The 22523-nt window shown below is 29.4% G+C and overlaps 2 protein-coding genes across 2 annotated transcripts; one reads left to right on the forward strand and one right to left on the reverse strand.

Annotated features, from left to right (window-relative positions):
- Nucleotides 1–1066: 1066 nt before the first annotated feature.
- On the forward strand, nt 1067–8799 carry LOC112720586 (probable xyloglucan endotransglucosylase/hydrolase protein 6). The gene is made up of 4 exons (XM_025771570.3): nt 1067–1465; nt 2030–2130; nt 2222–2418; nt 7958–8799. Exons 1-4 carry the CDS (start codon nt 1258–1260, stop codon nt 8346–8348), a joined length of 897 nt encoding a protein of 298 aa, XP_025627355.1. The 5' UTR covers nt 1067–1257; the 3' UTR covers nt 8349–8799.
- Nucleotides 8800–10582: 1783 nt separating this feature from the next.
- On the reverse strand, nt 10583–11390 carry LOC112723835 (sec-independent protein translocase protein TATB, chloroplastic-like). The gene is made up of 3 exons (XM_025775228.3): nt 11226–11390; nt 11081–11149; nt 10583–11005 (listed from the first exon to the last, which is right to left on the reverse strand). Exons 1-3 carry the CDS (start codon nt 11365–11367, stop codon nt 10935–10937), a joined length of 282 nt encoding a protein of 93 aa, XP_025631013.1. The 5' UTR covers nt 11368–11390; the 3' UTR covers nt 10583–10934.
- Between the last annotated feature and the right edge of the window lie 11133 nt (nt 11391–22523).

A 22523-nucleotide genomic window follows, 5' to 3' on the forward strand; every position in this document is an offset into this window, starting at 1 on the left:
ACCATTGCCAAGGTTGAAGAAGATTGTTCCTGGGAATTGCACTTGCCATTGGAGAGTTGTTCCATATTTCTACAATTTGTGGGCAAAAAACCAGCGTATGCAGGGCTAATTCCGGAGCGGCGGAGCAACGAGGACAACGCTGATCTGCTTGAAGTATGCGCTCATGAAGCTTTTCTTTCACCGGTAGGCCGTTGTGAATTAATTTTCAAATGAAAATTCTAATTTTTGGCTGACAGTTAGTTTTTCAGATGGCTTTCCAGATCCCCTTTTTTCTGAATCGTTCATGGAGTATCGCTGAAGTTGGATGGAAAAAGAGATATGCAATGTTGTAGCCAGATTTTGCAGAGTACTCACCGGAACTAGTATGTATCCAAATTAGTCTGTCTTTATCCTCTTCAATCTTTGTTTGGCATATTTTAAAATTGGTTTCACTACTGAAAATTACATTGATTTTGTCCAGGTCCCATTTTCCTGAGACATCCATCAATTGTTTAACCTATAGTAATTGTTGGTTGCCCAGCTCATTTGGTGGAATTCAAAAGGGAGGGTTCATCTCCAAATCAAGGATCTTTCCATATATTTACCATCCCTTGTTGAGAGACTATCCATTTTACACCCTTTTCGAGGATATTTCTTCCTTTCAAGAGACTCTGCCATATCCAAAAAGATGGTCTATTCTCTTTTTTTGCTTCAAGAAAGGAGGTTAGTTGTAGTATTTATTTTTAAAGATGTTGTAGAATAGAGAATGAGACTTGGTTAATAATCTCAACTTTAATAGAAAATATCCGTAGATTATATTATTTGAATGTTCTAATATTAGTTTAAAAGTAAGCTTTTAATTTTATTTTATATAAAGTAAAGATGTTATTTTTGTCAAAGACGACGAAAACAAAATTAAAATGAAAGAGACTATATTTTACAGGAAGAATAATCTCATTTACACCCCTTTTTTTTTTGTTAAAGTGTTGGGTAGGCCCTAGTGACGGCAAACCCTTAGCTGTATGGAAAGCTAAGCTACATGTTGTGACGCACTATATTCCGTTCCAATCTTTTCTCAAACTATTAGTACTAATGCTACTTCTCAATTAATTAATCATATTATTATTTTCCCCTTACACTTTTGTTCTCTTCTAAACCACCTGTATATAAATACCAACGACGATTCCCCTCATTCCATGCCACAGCCACAACAGCATCAAAAAGTTTTAATTTCTTTCTCATTCAACATACCATATATACTAATATTATCCATAATCTATGGCCACCTTTTATCCTCTCATTAGAAATGGTGGTGGTTCATTATTTCTAATACTGCTATCATGTGTTTTCCTAGTATCTTCTTTATTATGTGTTTTGGGACGACCAGCCACTTTTGAGCAAGACTTTAGAGCCACGTGGTCTGAGTCTCATATCAGGCATATTGATCAAGGCAGAACAATCCAACTCATGCTCGACCAAAGCTCCGGTACATAATTCATTTAATTAATTAAATTAACAAGTTAATAAAATTATTTTTTTAATTTAAATTAATAATATATATATATTTCAAATATATTCTTCACACAATTTTTTTTTTTTAGATTTACATAAATTTTTTACATAAATAATGTCAGATAATAACAAATTTTTTTCGATCAACATATGTCAATTTTTTAAAGTTATTTTATTTATCTTAAAATATAGACTATAAATCATAAATTTTTAAATTATAAATTATAAATTTAAATACTAAAATTAATTAACTAAAAATTAATTCTCTATATTTTTTATTTTATCTTATCCTAAATTTTTTTAGCCAACAACAATAAAATTTTAAATTTTTAAGTCATAACAATTTTAATAATATATCTAAAATTATTTTTTTAAAATAATTTAAACTGATTAAAAAATACATAAATAATTATATCTTTGCCAATTAATAATAATTCTCTTGTTTAGACGCACGAGTGATCAAAATATATGATGATTTGTGAATTTTGTGAACTACACAATAATTGTACGGCGTGTGCTATGTGATGGTTATTTTCAGGATGTGGGTTTGCTTCCAAGGTGAAGTACATGTTTGGGCGTGTTAGCATGAAGATCAAACTCGTCCCTGGAGACTCTGCTGGCACCGTCACCGCATTTTACGTTAGTACACCACAAAATCAGACACCATTATAATGTGTTCGTATAGCAGCCATATTCTTATATTATAGTTTGTGTATGCATGTGTGTGCAGATGAATTCTGATACAGATTCTGTTCGTGATGAGCTGGACTTCGAGTTCTTGGGGAACAGGAGTGGACAGCCATACACGGTTCAAACAAACGTATATGCTCATGGAAAGGGTAATAGAGAGCAAAGGGTCAACCTCTGGTTTGATCCTTCTGCTGATTTCCATACCTACACTATTCTCTGGAACCATAAACATATTGTGTAAGTAAATCAAATACACTCTAGTAGATATAATTATTTATATGCTGATAAAGACATAATTATTTTTTTAAAATATTATCGCATAATATAATATCAGAATTTTTATAATAAAAAGTTTAGAATTCAATCATGGTTAAATTTTAAAAGAAAAAGAATTTTAACATAAAAGATAAAATAAAAAAAATCTAAAGACATAAAAAATATTCACGTAAATTTAAAAAAGATTCTTATATAAAAAAATATGTTAGAAATATAATTATTTATGTATTTTTTTTATCATTTTAAGATTTTTTTAAAAAAATTATTTTATTACATGTTGTAACTTGAATAGGCATCTTAGTAGCTAAAACTCATTCTACATTTGTAAATAGAAATTAGGAATGCCAGGCATAGTTAATCAGTTAGAGATTATAACTAATCAGTTAAATAAGAGAAATCTCCAATTGAGCATTTTCACATCAACACTACTCTGAGTTCAATTCCCGTTTCTTTCTCTCACTCTTTCTCATCACATACTCTCACATCTTGTTTCACCATAGATAAAACTTGATTCCTCATCTTTAATCTCTTCGCCCTATGTTCTTTCCACACATGTATTTTTTTCTATTAACATTGTGTTTTCGAAAAGAATAATTTTATAATATAATTTTATAACTTTTATGACAGAGTTCAACCCTTAATGGTAAAAAAAAAACTAATTTTAGTATAAGATAAATTAAGAAAAAAGTTCTATAAAAAAACAAAATGATACAAATCTTAGAAAAAGAGTTCGTGCATGAAAGAATACGTTAAAAAAAGTGGTTCTATGCCAAATACTACCCTCTTATTTCTAGACAAGCAATTAATTTAGGATTTGGATTCTCTCAATTTTGAATTTCACTTTAGAAAATAAAGTGTGATTTCTCACCATTTATTTCATAGGTAGGATCAAAAGTAAATATGAAAGAGAAACCATTCAAGGATAGAAGATACACTTTACCTTCTAAAATACAAATTCAAAATTTAAAAGATCCATATCCATTAACTTAAAGGAGGCCACTCAGATAAACACGCCTAAAACGTCTTTTTTTAAAGATGTCTTTATGTTGTGTTTTAATTGGTTTTGGTATAATTTATTCGGTGTTCCTCATCACATATTATTAAATTCCTCAAAAGATTTTCTTTCCGAAAACAATAAAAAACATTTAATTTGGACTAAAACAAAAAAGGTAATAGATTAACTATTAGATTTTTTTTAAAGATTATTTACATAAAAAAATATATCACATTCGTCAATAAATATATATATATATATATATATATATAAAACAAGCTCAAGCGTTTAAAAATTTTTATAAATAAAAAAAATAATTAATTTATATTCGTACAATATATAAAATAATTACTATATTATTATTATTATATTATAGATTAAGATTCACTAATTTAATTTTTTTTATTTTTAATATAAGTATTAGAAATAAATAAAATTTTTATAATTAAATGTAGTGTAACAAAATATATATAATATTAATTAGTTCTTAAAAATTTAAAAAAAATAGTTTCTCATTTTAGTAAAATAACTATTTATTAAAGTAGACAAATTAATTATTTTCTTCTCATATACGATTTTTTTAAGACATAAAAGCAATTAATTAGGACATTGGTTAAGATAATTAAAGTCACTATTTCATTAAATTTTTAATTTAAAGAAAAATTCTAGTTAATTTTGATATAGAAATTTCGAATTTAAAAACATTGATAAAAATTATGTTGAATTTTGATTTATTTGATTTTCATTTAAATTAATCACTACATAAGTTAAAGTTTTGTTTTGAAGTTATATTCGAGCTTTAATCTGATTTTTAAAGTTTCAATTTACTTAGTTTGATTTTTTAACTTAGGTATCCGTAACTCATATTAGGGTTTTAAGTGTTTAGTTGAAAATAAAAAATAAGGTAAAAAAATTTTAATTGTCACATCAAATAGTCACTAGAATGTATAATGTAGCAGTCGTTAGTCCATTTCAGCATGTCGTTAACGATTTTGTGAGACAGTGACAAAAATAATATTAGGAACCAATGTGAGTCATAACTATTAAGTTGGGAGACATAATTGTTAGAACTGATTAGGAACCAATTGGGAGACATAATTTGTTGTTGCTTGATTAGGAACCAATTATGAGTCATAACTATTAAATTGAGTAAATCGAAATTTTTGAAATTAGATTGAAATATAATTGTTAGAACTGAACCAGTGATCGAACCGATCAAGCTACTGGTTCACTGGTTTATTAGTTCAACTGATAAATCACTGGTTGAACCGATAAAACTGGTCTCACGTAAATATAAAATATAAAATAGTTAAAAACTTAAAATTAAAATTTGAAATGCATATCTTCACTAACATTTTATGAAGAATCAAGTCTCAACTTCTAAAAGTAACTAATATAAAAAAAATCATAAAATTTTAATACTACAATAGTATCTTATTTTGACACAATAAAAAAATAATTAATTCACAAAGCCTATCATCTAACTATAATATCAGTAGATTTTAACACTAACATCAAAACAAATAACCTTAATCACAATATATACTAGCAATAAAATAGATCAAGTAAATTAATAAATTTTTAGTGAAATTTATATTTATATTAATAATGGTATATAATTAAAATATAATTAATTTTAAAAATAGAAAAAACAAAAATTAAATTAAATTAGATATTTATGTATACTATATAATTAGTATTTGTCAAATATAGTACTTAGAAGTGCAATGGCTAAGTGGCAAGTAGAGGTTACTTTTGCTCCAAGGTTCTTGGTTCGAGACCTTGTGGAGACACCGGTTCTTACCAGTTCACACCGATTTTATTCCTTAAACGGTCCAAAGAGTAAACCGAACTGGACTATAATCCAGTTCTAGTCCGATTCACTAGTTTTCTGGTCGAACCAACCGATCCAGTTCGGTTTTTACAACTATGGATATAATAATGGTAATTAAGTTGACCATTCAGTTGTTTTAATGGTAATTAAAATCTAATAATAGTTTATAATAAAAGAAACATTCTTTTGCAACAATGAACCTATAGTAATAGTTAGGGGTGTTCATAGATTAGATCATATCCATATAAATCCACAGTATTTATCCGTATCTGATCTGTAATTTGAGAATATGATCTGATCTGTAAGATGATCGGATTGGATCGAATCGGATCCACACTCTAATCAGATAGAAGTAAATATGTTTAAAAAAGTAAACAAAAAAAATTATTGACTTTTTTTTATAAAAATAAAATTTTTTTATATTTTTTATTTTATAGATATATTTGATATCTGATCCAAACATAAAAAGTGCGAATATCGAATTTGATCTAATGAGTTTAGTGCGGATTGGATAGAAATTTCAGCCATATCCCATCTGTAAATACCCCTAGCAATAATAACTAAAAAATTATAATGATTATATTTTTAACTAGGAGGAAGTGCAAAAAAAAAGTACTAAATACAAGAACATTTAATCAAATATTAAAAAAAATTTTACTTTAAAACATACAGTTGGACTTTTTTTGCTCATATATATATATAATAATAATAATAATAATAATAATAATAATAATAATAATAATAATAATAATAATAATAATAATAATAATAATAATAATATGATAATTGCTTTGTATATCACACAAATATAAACATTTTTTTTTCTATGATCTTAAGAAAGGTTTTGTAAGTCTCTAACTTTGTTGTCGATTTTTGTAGTGTTAGCTCTCATATTATCAATTTGATTCATATTTAATTCGGATGATAAATTATTTGGTGACGTGCTTTCTTTTTTACTGTGATATAATTGTTTATTATTATTATTATTATTATTATTATTATTATTATTATTATTATTATTATTATTATTATTATTATTATTATTATTATTATTATTATTATTATTATTATTATTATTATGTACATTAAAAAATAACAGGCCAAATTATTGCCATAACATAATAGAAGTATGGAAGTTTATCATTCTTCTCTAACGGAGGAAACAAAATTCTTTTCAATAATTTATTTAATGTTTAGTAGAATAAAAATAAATTTTATTAGAATAAATTTTAGTATGAGTTTAATATTTTTATTCATCATAAAATATTTATAGAATTACTCGTAGATAAATTTTGGAAAAAAGAAAAAAAATCATGATTTTTAATTTTATTTTTAAATAAAATTTATTTTTTATTTTAAAATAAATTTTATTTTTATTTTTTAATAATATTAATTTTTTACCGTATATAATTATTCAATTATTTTTTAATCATATATAAATAAATTACTCTTAATAAGACTTTTTTGTATTATTCAATTATCTTTTTTTTTAAAAATAATTAATTATTAAAATAATTAAATTTTTCACAACAAAAATAATAAAAAATTATGAATAAAAAAATTAACCATCCTGATACTTTTTTGTATTTTTATTCATATTTTAATTATAAACATAAATATAATTTAATTATATTATTTATGAAATGTGACTATAGATGTAGGTAAAATTTAGTTATATTACTTATATATAGTTTCATTGTATTGTATTGCTTATAAAGTTAGATTATAATTATGACAATAGAATTGTTCTTGTATTTTTATATGTGTGACTAATTGGTGGTGTTAAAACATTACTCTTAATTATAAATAAGGTTTATAATTTAAAAAATCAAAGACTCAATTAAAAAGATACGAAAAAAATGATGTTAAAATATTATAACTCTTTAAAATAAAAATATTCAAAATTTAATTAAAAATTATTTAAAATTTAAACTCAATAAAAATTTATATTCAATGTGTTTTGTATTAAATATATTTAATAACCTATTATATCATATTATATCATATTGGTTGAAATTAGTTTTTATAATGTTAATTTTTTAATAACACTTTATTAGAAAAAACCATCTTTTCAGAATTTTTTAAAAACTAATTAATATTATATATATTTTATTACAATATATATTGTTATAAAAAAATTATTTATTTCTAATGCTTATATTAAAAATAAAAACAAAATTTAAATTAGTAAATTTTAATTTATAATATAATAATAATATAGTAATTATTTTATATATTATACGAATAAAAATTAATTATTTTTTTATTTATAAAAATTTTTAAGAGCTTTTATATATATATATTTTGACGAATGTGATATATTTTTTTATGTAAATAATCTTTAAAAAAAATCTAATAGTTAATCTATTACCTTTTTTGTTTTAGTCCAAATTAAATGTTTTTTGTTGTTTTTGGAAAGAAAATCTTTTGAGGAATTTAATAATATGTGATGAGGAACATCGAATAAATTATACCAAAACCAATTAAAACACAACATAAAGACATCTTTAAAAAAAGACGTTTTAGGCGTGTTTATGTGAGTGGCCTCCTAACTTAAAAGCCATTAGATTATACTGTCATCCTCGTTTATTTAATTATTTCTATATTATTCGATAGATATCTCACATAAAAACACTAATTTAAATCTGTTATACATATATGCACACGTACAGATTTTCCGTGGACGATTTCCCCATCAGAGTATACAAGAACAACGAAGCGAAAGGGGTGCCATACCCAAAGATGCAAGCCATGGGAGTGTACTCAACACTATGGGAAGCAGATAACTGGGCAACAAGAGGTGGGTTAGAGAAAATCGATTGGAGCAAAGCACCCTTCAATGCTTACTATAAAGACTTCGACATTGAAGGGTGTTCAGTTCCGGGTCCGGCAAGCTGCTCCTCCAACCCGAGTAACTGGTGGGAAGGGGCAGCCTACCAAGAACTTAGTGCTATTCAAGCAAGGAGGTACAGATGGGTTCGAATTAACCACGTTGTCTATGACTATTGTCAAGATAAGTCAAGGTTCCCAGTCACCCCACCTGAGTGTCTTGCTGGCATTTGATTAACATCATATTCCATTTATACAATATTCAGTACATAACACATTAAAAAAAGTGACTAATCATACATCACTATTTTATATACAGAAACTATTATTATTATTATTGGAAAAATGTTATTTTCACATCAAAAGGTGGAAATTAGAAACTTTATACATATATATAAGGATCAGAAACAAAAAAAATTAAAGGCTTTCTGACCTCTCTCTATCTTTCAACATCTGCCACAAGTTTGTTTCTCGATCTCTTTAGTTTCTTTATCAATTTTTTTTTTTTGTTTAAAATGTCGAAATAGCACTTCGCTCTAATGTTTGTGGGGAAAAAGCCTAATATGGAGGAGCACAAGCGCATATAAATCAAAGCTAATTAGCTAAGCCTCTTTCTGGCTTTATGCCTTTGTATATTTATAAGCATTGTTTGTGTATAATAAATTTTTTTATGGTTTGTGATCAATGAAACATACATACACACCTATAATGCACGGACATGACACGGACACGAGATACGACATGATACGGAACACGCAAATTTTAAAATCTTACATGACATGAGGACACGCATATATATAAAATATAAAGTATTTTTTAGATAAATTGTAATGATATTTTGATATCTTATTGATATTAAAATATAAATTAAAATTTTTAATTATTTTTAATATCTTATTTTAATTATATCAAGTATTTAAAATATTTTTTGTTTTAATAAATAATAATATATACTATATATAAATTTATTTTAAGAATATATGTTAAGAATAAGACTGGACACGCAGACACGTGATGGTATTTAGGTGTGTTCAGGCGTGTCCGAAGAAAAATTTTTTATTTTTTATTAAGACACGGTTGGACACAGCAGACACACGTGTCAGACGAGTATCGGTGAGTGTCGTGTCCGAAATGTGTCCGACATGCGGACACGATAACTCAACGAAGTGTCTATACTTCATAGATACACACATACATACGTATGGTGAGTTTTATGGTAGCTTATTGTTTGGTGATTAAGAGTGACTTTTTTTTTACCATTCAATGATATAGGAGCACATGTACAGCAGACCGTCAAACGAGAGAGTGCACTAACTTTTAGTCAAAGCTAGCAATTAGTGCTAAGTGCGGTAACATTAAAGATTTACTCTAGGGGCTTGGGCGGGATTTTGGGTTCCAAAGCCAAGACTTTGATATGGGTCAAAGTTTGTGTCTGACAAAAAAATATAGTTAAAAAATTGGTTGGATGTCCAAAAAATTTTTAGACAATAACTAAAGTTTACAGCACAAAAAGAGAGGCAAAAATTATGGATTTCGTTGTAGACGAAATTCAAAAAAAGAGGACGAAAGTGGGTATTGGATTCGATAGTCCCAGAACGTTTAGATCATTAAATAGTTCTATAATAAAACATGTTTTTTAAGTTTTTTAATAACTGCTAAATAGTCATTTTTTAATTTTAATTACAAATTAACCTTATATATTTTATTTAATTATAAAAACTATTTTTTTATTTTATAAATTATTATTTTATCATTCATCTATTATGTTTATTAACAATAAAAAATAAAAACAATAACGAATTAGATCTTCTATTGATCGTAATAATTTTTTGGCAATCCTAATCGATTAAAAGTTTATCTTTGATCCGTTACATCCTCGAGCGTTATGAAATCGTGTTTCAGAGAGAATCAATCGATTGGATTAACAAAACAATCGATTGAATTTCAGGTTTCCCATAACTCAATCGATTGGATTGGACTTCAGGTTATCACAAAACAATCGATTGAAAGTTGCAAGGCAGTATGATTTTTGCAAAAATCAATCAATTGGTCATATTACCCAATCGATTGAATGATGACTAAAATGTGAGTTTTTTATAATTCAATCGATTGTTTATATTACCCAATCGATTGAAGGCTTCAAAGCAACTTGAGGTCTCACAACTCAATTGATTGGGCAACACAACCCTTCTACTCCAACTCCTTGGGGTTCACCTCTGGAGGGCTTTAAGGGGTGCGAAGGATCTATAATGCCTCCAGATGATAAAGTATGTGATATCATGTATGGGTTTCACGGACCAGCAACAACAGGCTATCTAGATTTTGAACCATACAGACAAATGAATATGTTGTAGCATACCATAAGTTGCATGTTGATGTCTCCTGCAAATTTTTTTGTCCCCACCAATTTAATGGGAAAATTTTTCGCATTTATTGTCATTTAATTCTTTTGGTTAGCTTTTGCTATTGCGATGTTAAAAAGGAAAAGTCAAGTTGGATTACTGTAGAAGTAGTAACATTTTTTGTATCATTTAAGAGAATTGTAATTTTAATTCATGTGCCTCCTATAGCAAAGGTAGATCAACAGCATGACCGATGAACTTCTCAGTTCAAACCCCAACGGATTTATAATTTAAATTCATTTTAAACACCATCGTTGTGTTTTGCTTGTATGGCGTAAGAACACATTGGCAAGTAAAGTCATTAACTAGAACAGATTTCGATAGAACAAGAGAACATGAACATGAATGGTTTCCTTTTTGTTTTACACAATTCTAACGAGGTAACAAAATTGCTCGACCTTGACATTTGTTCCCATGACTATTGACATGAAGAATCGAGAGGCGAGTTGTCAGTTTCTGGCTTCTGAGACTGTGGCTCCGCAGCAGTTGCTGTTTGATAAAGAATGATGGTAAGGGGGCAGCTGGCGATTATAAAGGATGAAAAAGTGAGCAAAAAGGACTAACCAGGAGGAGGCAGGATGGCTTCTTTAGACTCCTCAGAGCTGTAGGCTTTGCTTGGATCTCTTGTGCCATCTGCATTATCAAAATCACATAATTTGCAAGTGAATTGAATAGAATGAAAAAGAAAAGAAAAGAAAGAAAGACTAACTAAGGTCAAGAGTAGAATTGTAGGTGGTCTGTGTTGGTGGAGTTGAAATGTCGTCAAGACCGATCTCCCATTCCAGTGTGGTCTTAAACTCCCTGGAAACATCTTGAAGTTCTCTAATTGTGGGTTGGAATGCACGCAACATTTTGCCCAGATTTCGAGCAACCTCCGCAACACCTTTTGAGACTTCAAGTTGCTTTGAAGCCTTTAATTGATTGGGTAATATCAACAACAGATTGAATTATAAAAAATCCACATTCTAGTCATCATTCAATCGATTGGGTAATATGACCAATCGATTGATTTTTGCAAAAACCATACTACCTTGGAATTTTCAATCGATTGTTTTGTGATAACCTGATGTCCAATCCAATCGATTGAGTTATGGGAAACCTGAAATTCAATCGATTGTTTTATTAATCTAATCGATTGATTTTCTAAGAAACACGATTTTACAACCCTCGACGGATGTAACGGATCAAAGATAAATTTTTCATCGATTGGGATTGCCAAAAGTTATTACGATCAATGAAAGATCTAATTCGTTATTGTTTTTGTTTTTTATTGTTAATAAACATAATAGATGACTGATAAAATAATAATTTATAAAATAAAAAATAATTTTTATAATTAAATAAAATATATAGAATTAATTTGTAATTAAAATTAAATAAGGACTATTTAACAATTATTAAAAAACTTAAAAAACATATTTTGTTATGGGACCATTTAATGGTCTAAACGTTCTCGGACCATCGAATCCTTTGCTATAAAAGTGGTTGTTGTTTGTCTGATTTAAAAAAGAGAAGAAAAAAAATTATTCAATAATTTTTTGTTATGTTAATTAGGGTAAACTTTAAGATTGATATCCAATTGTTGACTTGTTGACTCAAATTAATTATAGATTCTGTGCAGCATGATTAAGGTATGAAATGAAAACTATAAAAAAAAGTTTGAAAATAAAATTTAGTTATATTAATTTAAGTATTAGATTCGATTGAAAAAAAATAATTCACCGTTGTAATTTTAAAATTTAAAGTACTTCTTTGAGAATAAAATTTTTTTATTGTGTTAGAAGCTAAAACTTGAGTGAGAAAAATTCTAAAAGAACCTTTCGTTGCTTTTAAGGAGACAGATTATGTAGCAGTATTAATTATATCAATAATATTTAGGAGATAATAAAAAATTTGTTTAATATAAATAATTAATAGATTATTTTGTTTAATATTTATTAATTATTATTAAAATAATTATATAATTTTAAATGTAATAAATATGTAATTATAGATATATTATAAAATAATTGATTAAATTAAAGTTTTTTAATATGAAAATTTTTTTGTTATTGTAAACCATAAATAATATTAAGTTTCAATTTAATTGGTTTGAAAATTTTGTATTTGTAAACTTCAACAATAATCAGGACTCTTCGGACAATGCGCACACTTTTGGTTTAAGCCAACATTTCATTATTGTAAAAGCGTGCGCATTGTTCGAAGAGTCTTGATTATTATTGAATTTTACAAATATAAATTTTTTAAACCAATTAAATTGAAACTTAAGATTATTTATGGTTTACAATAACAAAAAAATTTTAATATTAGAAAATTTTAATTTAATCAATTGTTTTATTATACATCTATAATTATATATTTATTATATTTAAAATTTTATAATTATTTTAAGAATAATTATTAAATGTTAAATAAGACAATTTATAAATTGAACTATAAACCTTAGTTATTGTCCAAAAATTTTTTGGACATTCAACCAGTTTTTCAACAGACTCAAACTTTGGCCCATGTCAAAATATTGTTTTTGGAACTCAAAATTCCATCCATATCTCTGCAGTAAACCATTAATGTTATTGCACTTAGCACTAACTGCTAGTTTTGACTGAAAGTTAGTGCACTTTTTCGTTTGACTACCTGCTGTACGTGTCCCTGTACCATTGGATGCTCAAAAGAAAGTCACTCTTAGCCATTGAACAACATACCACCACACACACACACACACATATATATATATATATATATATATGGAACTGTGGCTAAGGTGACCAAGGCAGAATAGCCAATCCGAGCACGACACCTGGAATGCGTAGGATAGAAGACTAATGCCTAGTTTGGATAAACAGCTTAATTAAGTTCCTTTTGAAAAAAATAGCTTAAACAATAAATGATTATATTAAAAGTAACTTATAAATAACTTATTTTGTATTTGGTTTTTTAATTCTAAAAGTGCTTATTTTATAGAAATGTGCTAAAAAGTAGTAGTATTATGAGAAAAGCCATTTTTTTTTAACTTCTCTTATAAGCTCCTAAATAGCTTCTTAGAAAGTTGCAATTTGATTTTGAAAATTGCATCAGATATTAATACTATTTTCATAAGTTAAAAGTTCAAAAAATTACTTTTGAAGGTTTCCAAACGGGCCCTAAAAGTAGTTGATTCTGATAATCACGGTGAATTCCATAATGGAGGTGTGGTAAATGTTTTCGATCACTTAATCAAATTAATTAACAAAAAGAATAAATCAGTAAATATTGGAAAAGAATGTGGTAACATTGAAAGTGCAACGCACGAGTTTTGGGTAAAATCGATAGAGTAATCAGCCAGTGTCCGACCATGAAGGCTATCAAAGTTCCTGGTGGAACGTTCCTTTATAAGTCGGCAGCCCTGTTCGTGAGATAAGTTGAAATTAAGAGTAGCAATAGAGGTGGTGGTGCCGTGGACGGAAGAGGTCCTTGAAGAAGTTCTTCAAACTCATCATCATCAAGATAAGGAATTGCCAAAGGATCCTTAGAAGCACCAACAACTCTATTACCACTTGCTCCATCATTTAAGTCAGGATCCGGAATTAGAGCAGCTAAATCTTCTTCTTCTGCATCTTCATCAGCAACAATCCACTCTTCATCAAAGTCCAACTCATCAAGAATATAGTCATAATCAAGACTTCTTCTAGTTTGTTTTTTCTTTGCCAATCTTGAGTTTGTCATCACAAACACAACATCATTCATGGTTTAGCTTTCAAACGGTTTCTCCTTTTTGTGTGAACCTTTCAAAAGTACATAAAAAGTATTAGTCAAACAATAAGATAGAATTGAAGAATTAACAACTAAATTTATAGAAGTAAAATACAAATTATATTTAATTACTAACCATCTCAAAAGCGCTCCAATTGCGTTCACATCCAGATGAGCTACATGTCAAATTCAAGACACAAATTGCAAATTGTTGAAGTTCTGGATGCTGATCTCCATAAGAATCCCACCATTGAGCTGGAGTTTTGGTATAAATTGCATTTTGAGCTACTTTACTACCAAAAAATTCTTTTCGAGTCTTAAAATCTTCAATTTAAACATCCATCTTAGTGATTAAATCTGGATTTTCTGTCATTCTTTCCATACAAGCATAAAACTGCTTCTTAAGCTCATAAGCGATTTCAAAACCAGAACTATAATGAATTTGAGGATTCAAATAATAGCCCGCAGCATGCAATGGCCTATGAAGTTGGTTGCCCCATCTTGCATCAATAATATCCCAAATAGTTATATAACTAAAACATAAAAAATTAATAAATTAGTTACAAAATAAAAAATATTTTCAGAATTGAAGTTGAATCTGATTCCAAATTAATGGTGTTTTCCCACCATATACATATAAGCATGGTGTGCCCCTACCTTGTGGTATTGCATTTTAACTTTGTTCTTTTCTTTTTCCCATACATTATTATTATTATTATTAACCTATTCATGAATGGTTTCCTAGCCGTTCAAGCAAGGCTGCTATATGCCACACAATCACACACCATTCAATCTTCAAAATTTTCAACTCTCTCTGACTTTTACTTTTCTACCTCTGTTGTTATTACATTTTACAATTACACTTTACACCGTTACACATATCATCCAACATTATGTACAGCTCTTATGCATTAATTAAAAAAAATAATTAGACACTTTACCTTGTCTCAACTCCTTGAAATGCATCTCGTATTTTTTCCTTTGCACTTTTCATTTCTTCATAAATAAATTCCATTGCCGGCTTTTCTTCTGAATCCACCATACGAAGCACATGAAGAAGAGGGTAGGCAACCCTCAAGCAAGTTACCACTTCTTTCCAAAATATCTTATCCAACACCACACTTGCAATTATCTTTCCATCTTTTGTCTTTGCAAATTTACTAGAAGTCCATTGATCAGAAAGAAACATTCTTATTAAGGAATCTTTGTTGCCATTGAGACATCCCAAAGTAAGGTAAGAAGTTGCAAAATGGGTCATACCCAGCCTCACCAAATCTTTTTCCTTAGTGTGGATGTGTAGTAGTGTAATAAGAGCAATTCTAGCATATATGTAAGTAGTAATCTTTCTACCTTTATATATTGTGTCCTTGTGAAGTGTTACTTTTTTTTTTCAAGTCTTCTAACATCAAATTAATGCAATGTGCTGCACAAGGCATCCAAAATAACTTTTTCCTCTTTTTCATTAGCATTTCTACTGCAGTTTTGTAGTTAGCCGCATTGTCGGTGACAACTTGGATGACATTTTCTTCACCAACATCTTCAACCACATCATCTATCATTTTAAAGATTTTATCAGCTGTCTTAGTAATATGAGAGGCATCAATAGATTTCAAAAAATAGTTCCTTTAGGAGTATTAACCAAAAAATTTAGTATGGTCCGTCTTCTCTTATCTGTCCAACCATCAGTCATTATTGTGCAACCAACCTGCTTCCAATATGCTCTATGTTCCTCTAGTGATTGTTGAACAATCTCCACGTGTTTCTTCAAAAGAGGCACCCTTAATTCATGGTAGGATGGTGGCTTGAATCCTTGTCCATATCTTATAGCTTTTTCAAACATTCTACTATATTCCTCGCTCCTTGATACATTAAAGGGGATACCATTGTTGTAGAAAAAATCACTAATTAGTTGATTGTTCATAAATATACTTCCTCTCTCAAATTCTTCTTAAATATGTTGTTGATTGTTGTTTGAGTACTAATGCGTGTTTTCTTGAATATGTTGCCATCTAGTTCTTTCCTTTTCTTTTTTCACCGGTAGTGTAAGCTTCTTTAGTAGCTTCACCTGGGCTTGCCCCATCCATGCTTATTTTCTTCATCAAATTCACTTGAAACCCACTCACAACATTCCACATTTGCTTCTTAACTTCATCATTAACAGCTGTACAAGCTCCAACATCTTTTTGAGTTCTTGCTAAGTGGTGTTTCAATTTATAAACTCCTCCTGAAAAAATTTTATGACACTATTTACAGTGTATCTTCTTTCCATCTTCTCCAATAGATATCCCGTGCTCCCATCCTACATCAGTTCTACTTCCAAGAGCATTCTTAGCAACTTTTCTTTTACTAGCAATTCTAGCTGTACTTCCTGACTGAGAAGTTAGAATGTTAGTCAGATTTTCACTTGCATTAGCTTGAGTCGATGCCATTTCTGTTTAGAAAAAAAATTAAAACAGTAAATATTCAACAAATTAGTTCAATGTCATAGCAAAAATTCAATAATTTAACAAAAATTACAGAATTGTGTTCAATTTCAATTGTAATCATCCAAGTTCAACAACAAAAATTTAACAATCTAATTTGAACAAAAAATACTAGCATAACAAAAATTCAAGAATTATATTCAATGCCACAACAAGAATTCAACCATTTAGTTAAAAGAAATTCAACTTCCAAGTATAAACAGGTAAAAAGCATTTTAACTTTTTAAGTAATTCAGCACAGAGTAAAGCAAATTTAAGCCACTAAGATAACTAAAACACTATTTAAGTCACAACATCATATCAAAACTAATAAACCTGCTTGTCACATAAAGTTCCAACTTTCAAGTATAAACAGGTAAAAAGCATTTTAACTTTTTAAATAATTCAGAACAGAGTAAAACAAATTTAAACCACTAAGATAACTAAAACATTATTTAAGTCACAGCAATGACATAATCATATCAAAACCAATAAACCTTGCTTGTCACGTAAAATCCCAACTTCCAAGTATATGCAGGTAAAAATGTAGAGTGCAATCTGATAAACTCCGATTTTGTGGTTTATCTTGTGCTTAATTTGGGAGATTTTATCAACTTTTCTCACATTTATTCAATGAAATTGCATGGTTTTGTAATTCTCCCTGAATTTGTGCTTAAGTGTGAAAATATGCTTTTTGGGTCTAAAAATAGCTAAATTTAATTCACTTTAATTCCATTTGATGCCTTGATATGTTTGTTAAGTGATTTCAGGTTTACCCTCAAATCTCATGGCTTAGAAAATTTTAATGCTTATTAGCAGCTACTAAACCAATGATGTGCATCAAAGCTTGCCAACAAGATTTTGAAATTTTTAATCATAGACAACTACTATCTCAATACATTTTGTGTTAAACATCATTAGGCATAATAAATTAAGACATGATGCTCAGAGATTAAGCATCTATAAACATAGAAGGAGAAGATAAAACAAAGATTCACAATAATCAACATCTAAAATAATAAATCAAAATAATAGTAATTTTTACCAAAATAAAAATAATAATTATTATTAACAGTGGGTGACAAAGGTGTGACAAAGGCAGAAGGAATGGAGACTGGAGAGGCTTTGAATCCTATTGTTGTTGTTACATGTTAGGGGGCCTTGGCAAATACAATCATCATCAACATCATCATCACTTGCAAGTAGTTCACAAGGTGCTGAATTGGCAAATGATTGCAGCGATCATAACACGTTCTTTGTGAAAGTGTACATGGAAGGCATTTCAATTGGCAGAAAACTCAATCTTTTAGTTCATGATGGCTACCATGAATTGGTTAAAGCTCTTGAACAAATGTTTGACACTACCATACTCTGTAATCAACTCTATCCCTATGCCTCTTTCTCATTTACCTTTTTTTCCTAATTAAAATAAGACTGAAGAGGATAAAGATTAAAGAGGTCTTAACTTTTAACTTACCTGATGAAGTAGTAGCAAAGAGGAGGAGAAGAGCAGCGATCCATATTCCAGAGCCAGAGACAAAGAGGCAGAGCCAGAGAGGTTCGCAAGTTACAATCGCAAAGTGACACTCACGCAATCCAACCACCACTAGTCCGATTCGATAACACCAGCGGCAAACCTCACGGCGAGTCGGTGACGCTCCAAATTAGGGTTTTCGGTCGTGCAAAATTCAAATTTCAGAGGAAAAGAGAGATAAAGTCAGAAATTGAGACTTGAGAGAGGTAAAAATTTGAAATTTTGGCCATGGAGAATTGGAGATAAACTGTAAAAGTGAGGGAGATTAAGAGATGAGAGACTGTTACTCTGCTAGGGCTCCTCTTCCATGGCCTTCTATTCAGATTGGGCCATTGGGTTGGGTTGGGCTGCAATCAGGGCCAAGAAAAAGAACTTCTTCAACCTGAAACGCAACAACTTGGCAGAAGCGACGATTCCGGCGGCGCTGCGTTCTTCAGCGGCGATTCCACACGGTGCAGTTTGGTTCTGGACGATAAGCAGAATCGCAATGGAAAGATGGAGCAGAAGCGTAAAATCGTGCGTTTCCATGAGTTAAAACGCGATTCTGACTACCTTAATTCACCTATATATATTACTTGACAATTTATTTGTCGATTTAGAAGTCTTTGTTACTTTTTGGATAGTTATTTGAATAAACATGCATCTAACTTGATTCTATCCATTTCAAAATAGGATAAGACGATTCTTGTCTAAAAAATAGACTCGTTCCAATCTCTATTCGTGTTTGTCATAAATCATGGCGATCTTTCCGTCATCTTCTCTCACCAAACTTAATGGAAGAGACCTACATGACACTTAACATTACTAATATGGACACTAAGTCTCCGTTAAGTGACATGTTGGCAAATGGACAATGGTTAAGGATTGGATATGTCCTCCTAAGTCTTTGTTAAGTGACCTGTTATTTGGGAGACAAATCAACTTCTGACCATTACCCATTCACCAGCATGTCGCTTAACAGAGACTTAGCATCCACATAAGCAACGTTAAGTGTCACATAGGTCTTTTTCGTTAAGTTTGGTGAAGAGAGATGATGGGGGCTACCATGACTCACGACAGACAAGAACAGAGACTAGGACTGGGACGGGTCTATTTTTTTGATAAGGATTGTCTTGTTGTTATATTAGTTAGTTTATTTTTTTTCTTTCCATTAATATTGTATTTTGTCAAGAGGGTTAGAAGTTTTGATGGTTATGTATGTTTGTAAGTTATGGTATAAAGAATTTAGTGAGAGTGTTACATAAGGCTTGTAGCCAAAGGGTTTCATCAAATAGAAAGTATTGATTATCGAGAGTAGTACAGTAGTTTGACCATCAACGGTTCAAATTGTCCTCGCTATTGCTTTATCTCTTAGTTAGACCTTAAGACAGTTTGATTTTGATAATGTATTTCTAATTGAGTGCTTGAAGAGTAAGTATGTATGTCTCAGCCAATTGATTATTTTTCCTCTAATCCAACTCATGTTTTTTAATTAAAGAAAGCCTTGTATGGCTTGAAAACAAGCTCCAAGAGAATGGTTTCAAGCTTGTTTTCAAACCTTAACTACTACTCTTCTTAAGTTTGGCTTTAGAAAACAAAATTGGATGTTTCTTTGTTTATTAGATATACTAACACCTCTACTGATTTTGTTTTGGTATATATAGACGATATTGTCATCACAAGGAGCAACTCATTTGAAATTGAATCTTTAACAGCTGATTTTAACAAAACGTTTTCTTTAGAAGATCTTGGTGAACTCAATTATTTTTTGGGTTTAGAATTCAAGCATCTACTAGGAAGTAGCTTGCTTGTTACTCAACAAAAATATGCTACTGATCTTCTCAACAAATCAAAAATGGACATAGGCTTCAATGGTTTCATCTCTTAAATTGACTACCAATGATTCTGAAGCTTATGAAAATCCAAAACATTATAGGGAGATTGTTGGTGCTTTGCAATATTTAACTATAACAAGAACAAAGTTGGCTCATGTTGTAAATATAGCAGCTCAATTTATGCAACAGGTATAGTTGATAAGGGGATTGTTTTAATAAAGGAATTGACTTCAGAATCAAGGCTTTTGTAGATGCTGATTGAGCTGGAGACTTGGATGATCGAAAGTCTATTAGTAGATACTACATGTTTCTTGGAGAAGCAACATTCAACCTAATATAAGTAGGAACAGCACTAAGGTTGAATATCGTGCGATGGTAGCAGCTCAGTCAAAGATCATTGCAACCCAGCAACCCCTCATGGAGCTCAAAATCAAGCGACCATTTAGCTCCCACAATTTTTTGTGGCAATCTAAGTGTGTGTTTGCTTGCTGCTAACCCCGTTCTCCATACATGGTGCAAACATATGGAAATTTATCTCCATTGTTTGAGTAATGGTGAACCGAAAAGAATTGTATATGGTCAACATCCTAGAAAGTGATCAAGTAGCAAACTTGCTAACTCAACCACTGTCCTTAAACCTCTTCACCAAATTCAGAGACAAACTTAGAGTGGCGAGTCCACCCACTGCAAAGTTTGAGGGGGAATATAAGGGATAGAAAGTTATGTTTATTTACAGAGACAGAATATTGAGATAAGAATACTGAGACACAAAATTGTATTTGACAGAGGAAACATGGACAGAGACATTATGTTCAGAGACACTGAATTAGTGTATTTTGTGTTTATCCTAACAGGAAGGACACAAAAACACTAACAAGAGACGGAACTTATTTTTTATTTTTTTATTATTCTTGTTAATTTTTTATAATTATATCTTTTATTATTTTATAAAAAAATGAAAATAAGTTAGATTTTCATAATTTATTCTAGTTTATCACCAAATAGAATATAAGAATACAAAATTTTGTATCTCTGTCCTTTATGTATTGTTCTTTGTCTTGTCTTGTCCTGTTCTCAGAAACATACGCAACCTAGTTATGCAGTGTTATAATGTATTGAGTTGTTGTGAATCTGTTGGGTTATTATCAAGACTCTCTTCTAGGCTTTCTTAGTTCTGGTTGCAGTATATATATATGTGCACTCTTCTGGTTCATTAGTGTATGAATTTAATATTGCTTACAAATCAAGTAATCTCATTATCTTCTATTCTTCACAAATCTGTTTTCTCGTCTCTCTTATTCTCCGTCCATTGCTTTATGCAATCTCTAGTTTACTGCTTTAGCTCAATTGCTTTCAATCCAAAAACCACAAATTTCATTAGATATAGAGAGTGGTGAATTAATTAATTCAGATGAGTATAAAACAAAAACATTCATTTACGTGTTTTAGGCCCCACGCGACAAGCATCATTACATAGCAATTTACTAGTCTTTACTATTATAGAGGACAGCCGTGACTAATGATGTCTTTTATTTCTTATCCATATAGTTCCTCTGTTGAAGCAAACTATACAAGATAGCCTAGGAGGTTCGCACACATCTTTCGCTACTCCTATTGCTTTTTTTTTTTTTTTTTGTTATCAACGTCAATCACACTTTTTTTAATCCCAAAAAAAATTCATATTCAAATTTTATTGATAAAAATCAGATTAATTTAATTGTGCAATTTTAGATGTAATAAGTATATAATTATAAATGTTATATATATGAAATTGTAGATGTTATATTACATAAAGTAATTTTAGATATTAGCTTCCTAACGTTGTCTTAAAAGATAATCACAAGATTGTGTTTAGAAAGGAAATAGAGGTTGAAACTAAATTAAATCTATATATTATATTTGGTATAAAGTATTTAAAATCGAATTATATCTTAGTATTTTATTTAATTCAAGATAAATATGAAGATGAAATAAACATATTTATTAAAATATTCTTACTTATTAAAAAAAATAGTTAAAGTTTTAATTTTAATTCACAAAAATTTCAATTCCTTGTGTTCCTACATTTTAGAAGTACTAAAAGAGACTAAAATTGTGCCTACCAAACCCAATACCAAGTCTCATTCCTTCAGACTTGGAAAACAAACACTACCCAACAGTAGCTCAAATAGTCCAACTTCATTAGAGTCATGTTCAGGGCGTATTCCTACCTTAATTATTTGATGTGTTCAAAAACAATGAATTGATGCCGTTTAGTTTTATTTCAAAATACCACGATCTGAATCAAAAGGTCCCTAAAATTCTTAACCAATTGTTGCGCATTTAAGAACTTGCGCGAACCAAAAAGTGTATACTCTACGAAACATGCAGAGATAAATCACCAGGGACCTGGGGAGAGGTGAAAATATTAAATTAATCCCTGTTACTTCCATGTACAACAAAATATAATAATAACAATAATTGACAAG

Source organism: Arachis hypogaea, chromosome 11, assembly GCF_003086295.3.
Source record: "Arachis hypogaea cultivar Tifrunner chromosome 11, arahy.Tifrunner.gnm2.J5K5, whole genome shotgun sequence".
NCBI classification, from domain to species: Eukaryota; Viridiplantae; Streptophyta; class Magnoliopsida; order Fabales; family Fabaceae; genus Arachis; species Arachis hypogaea.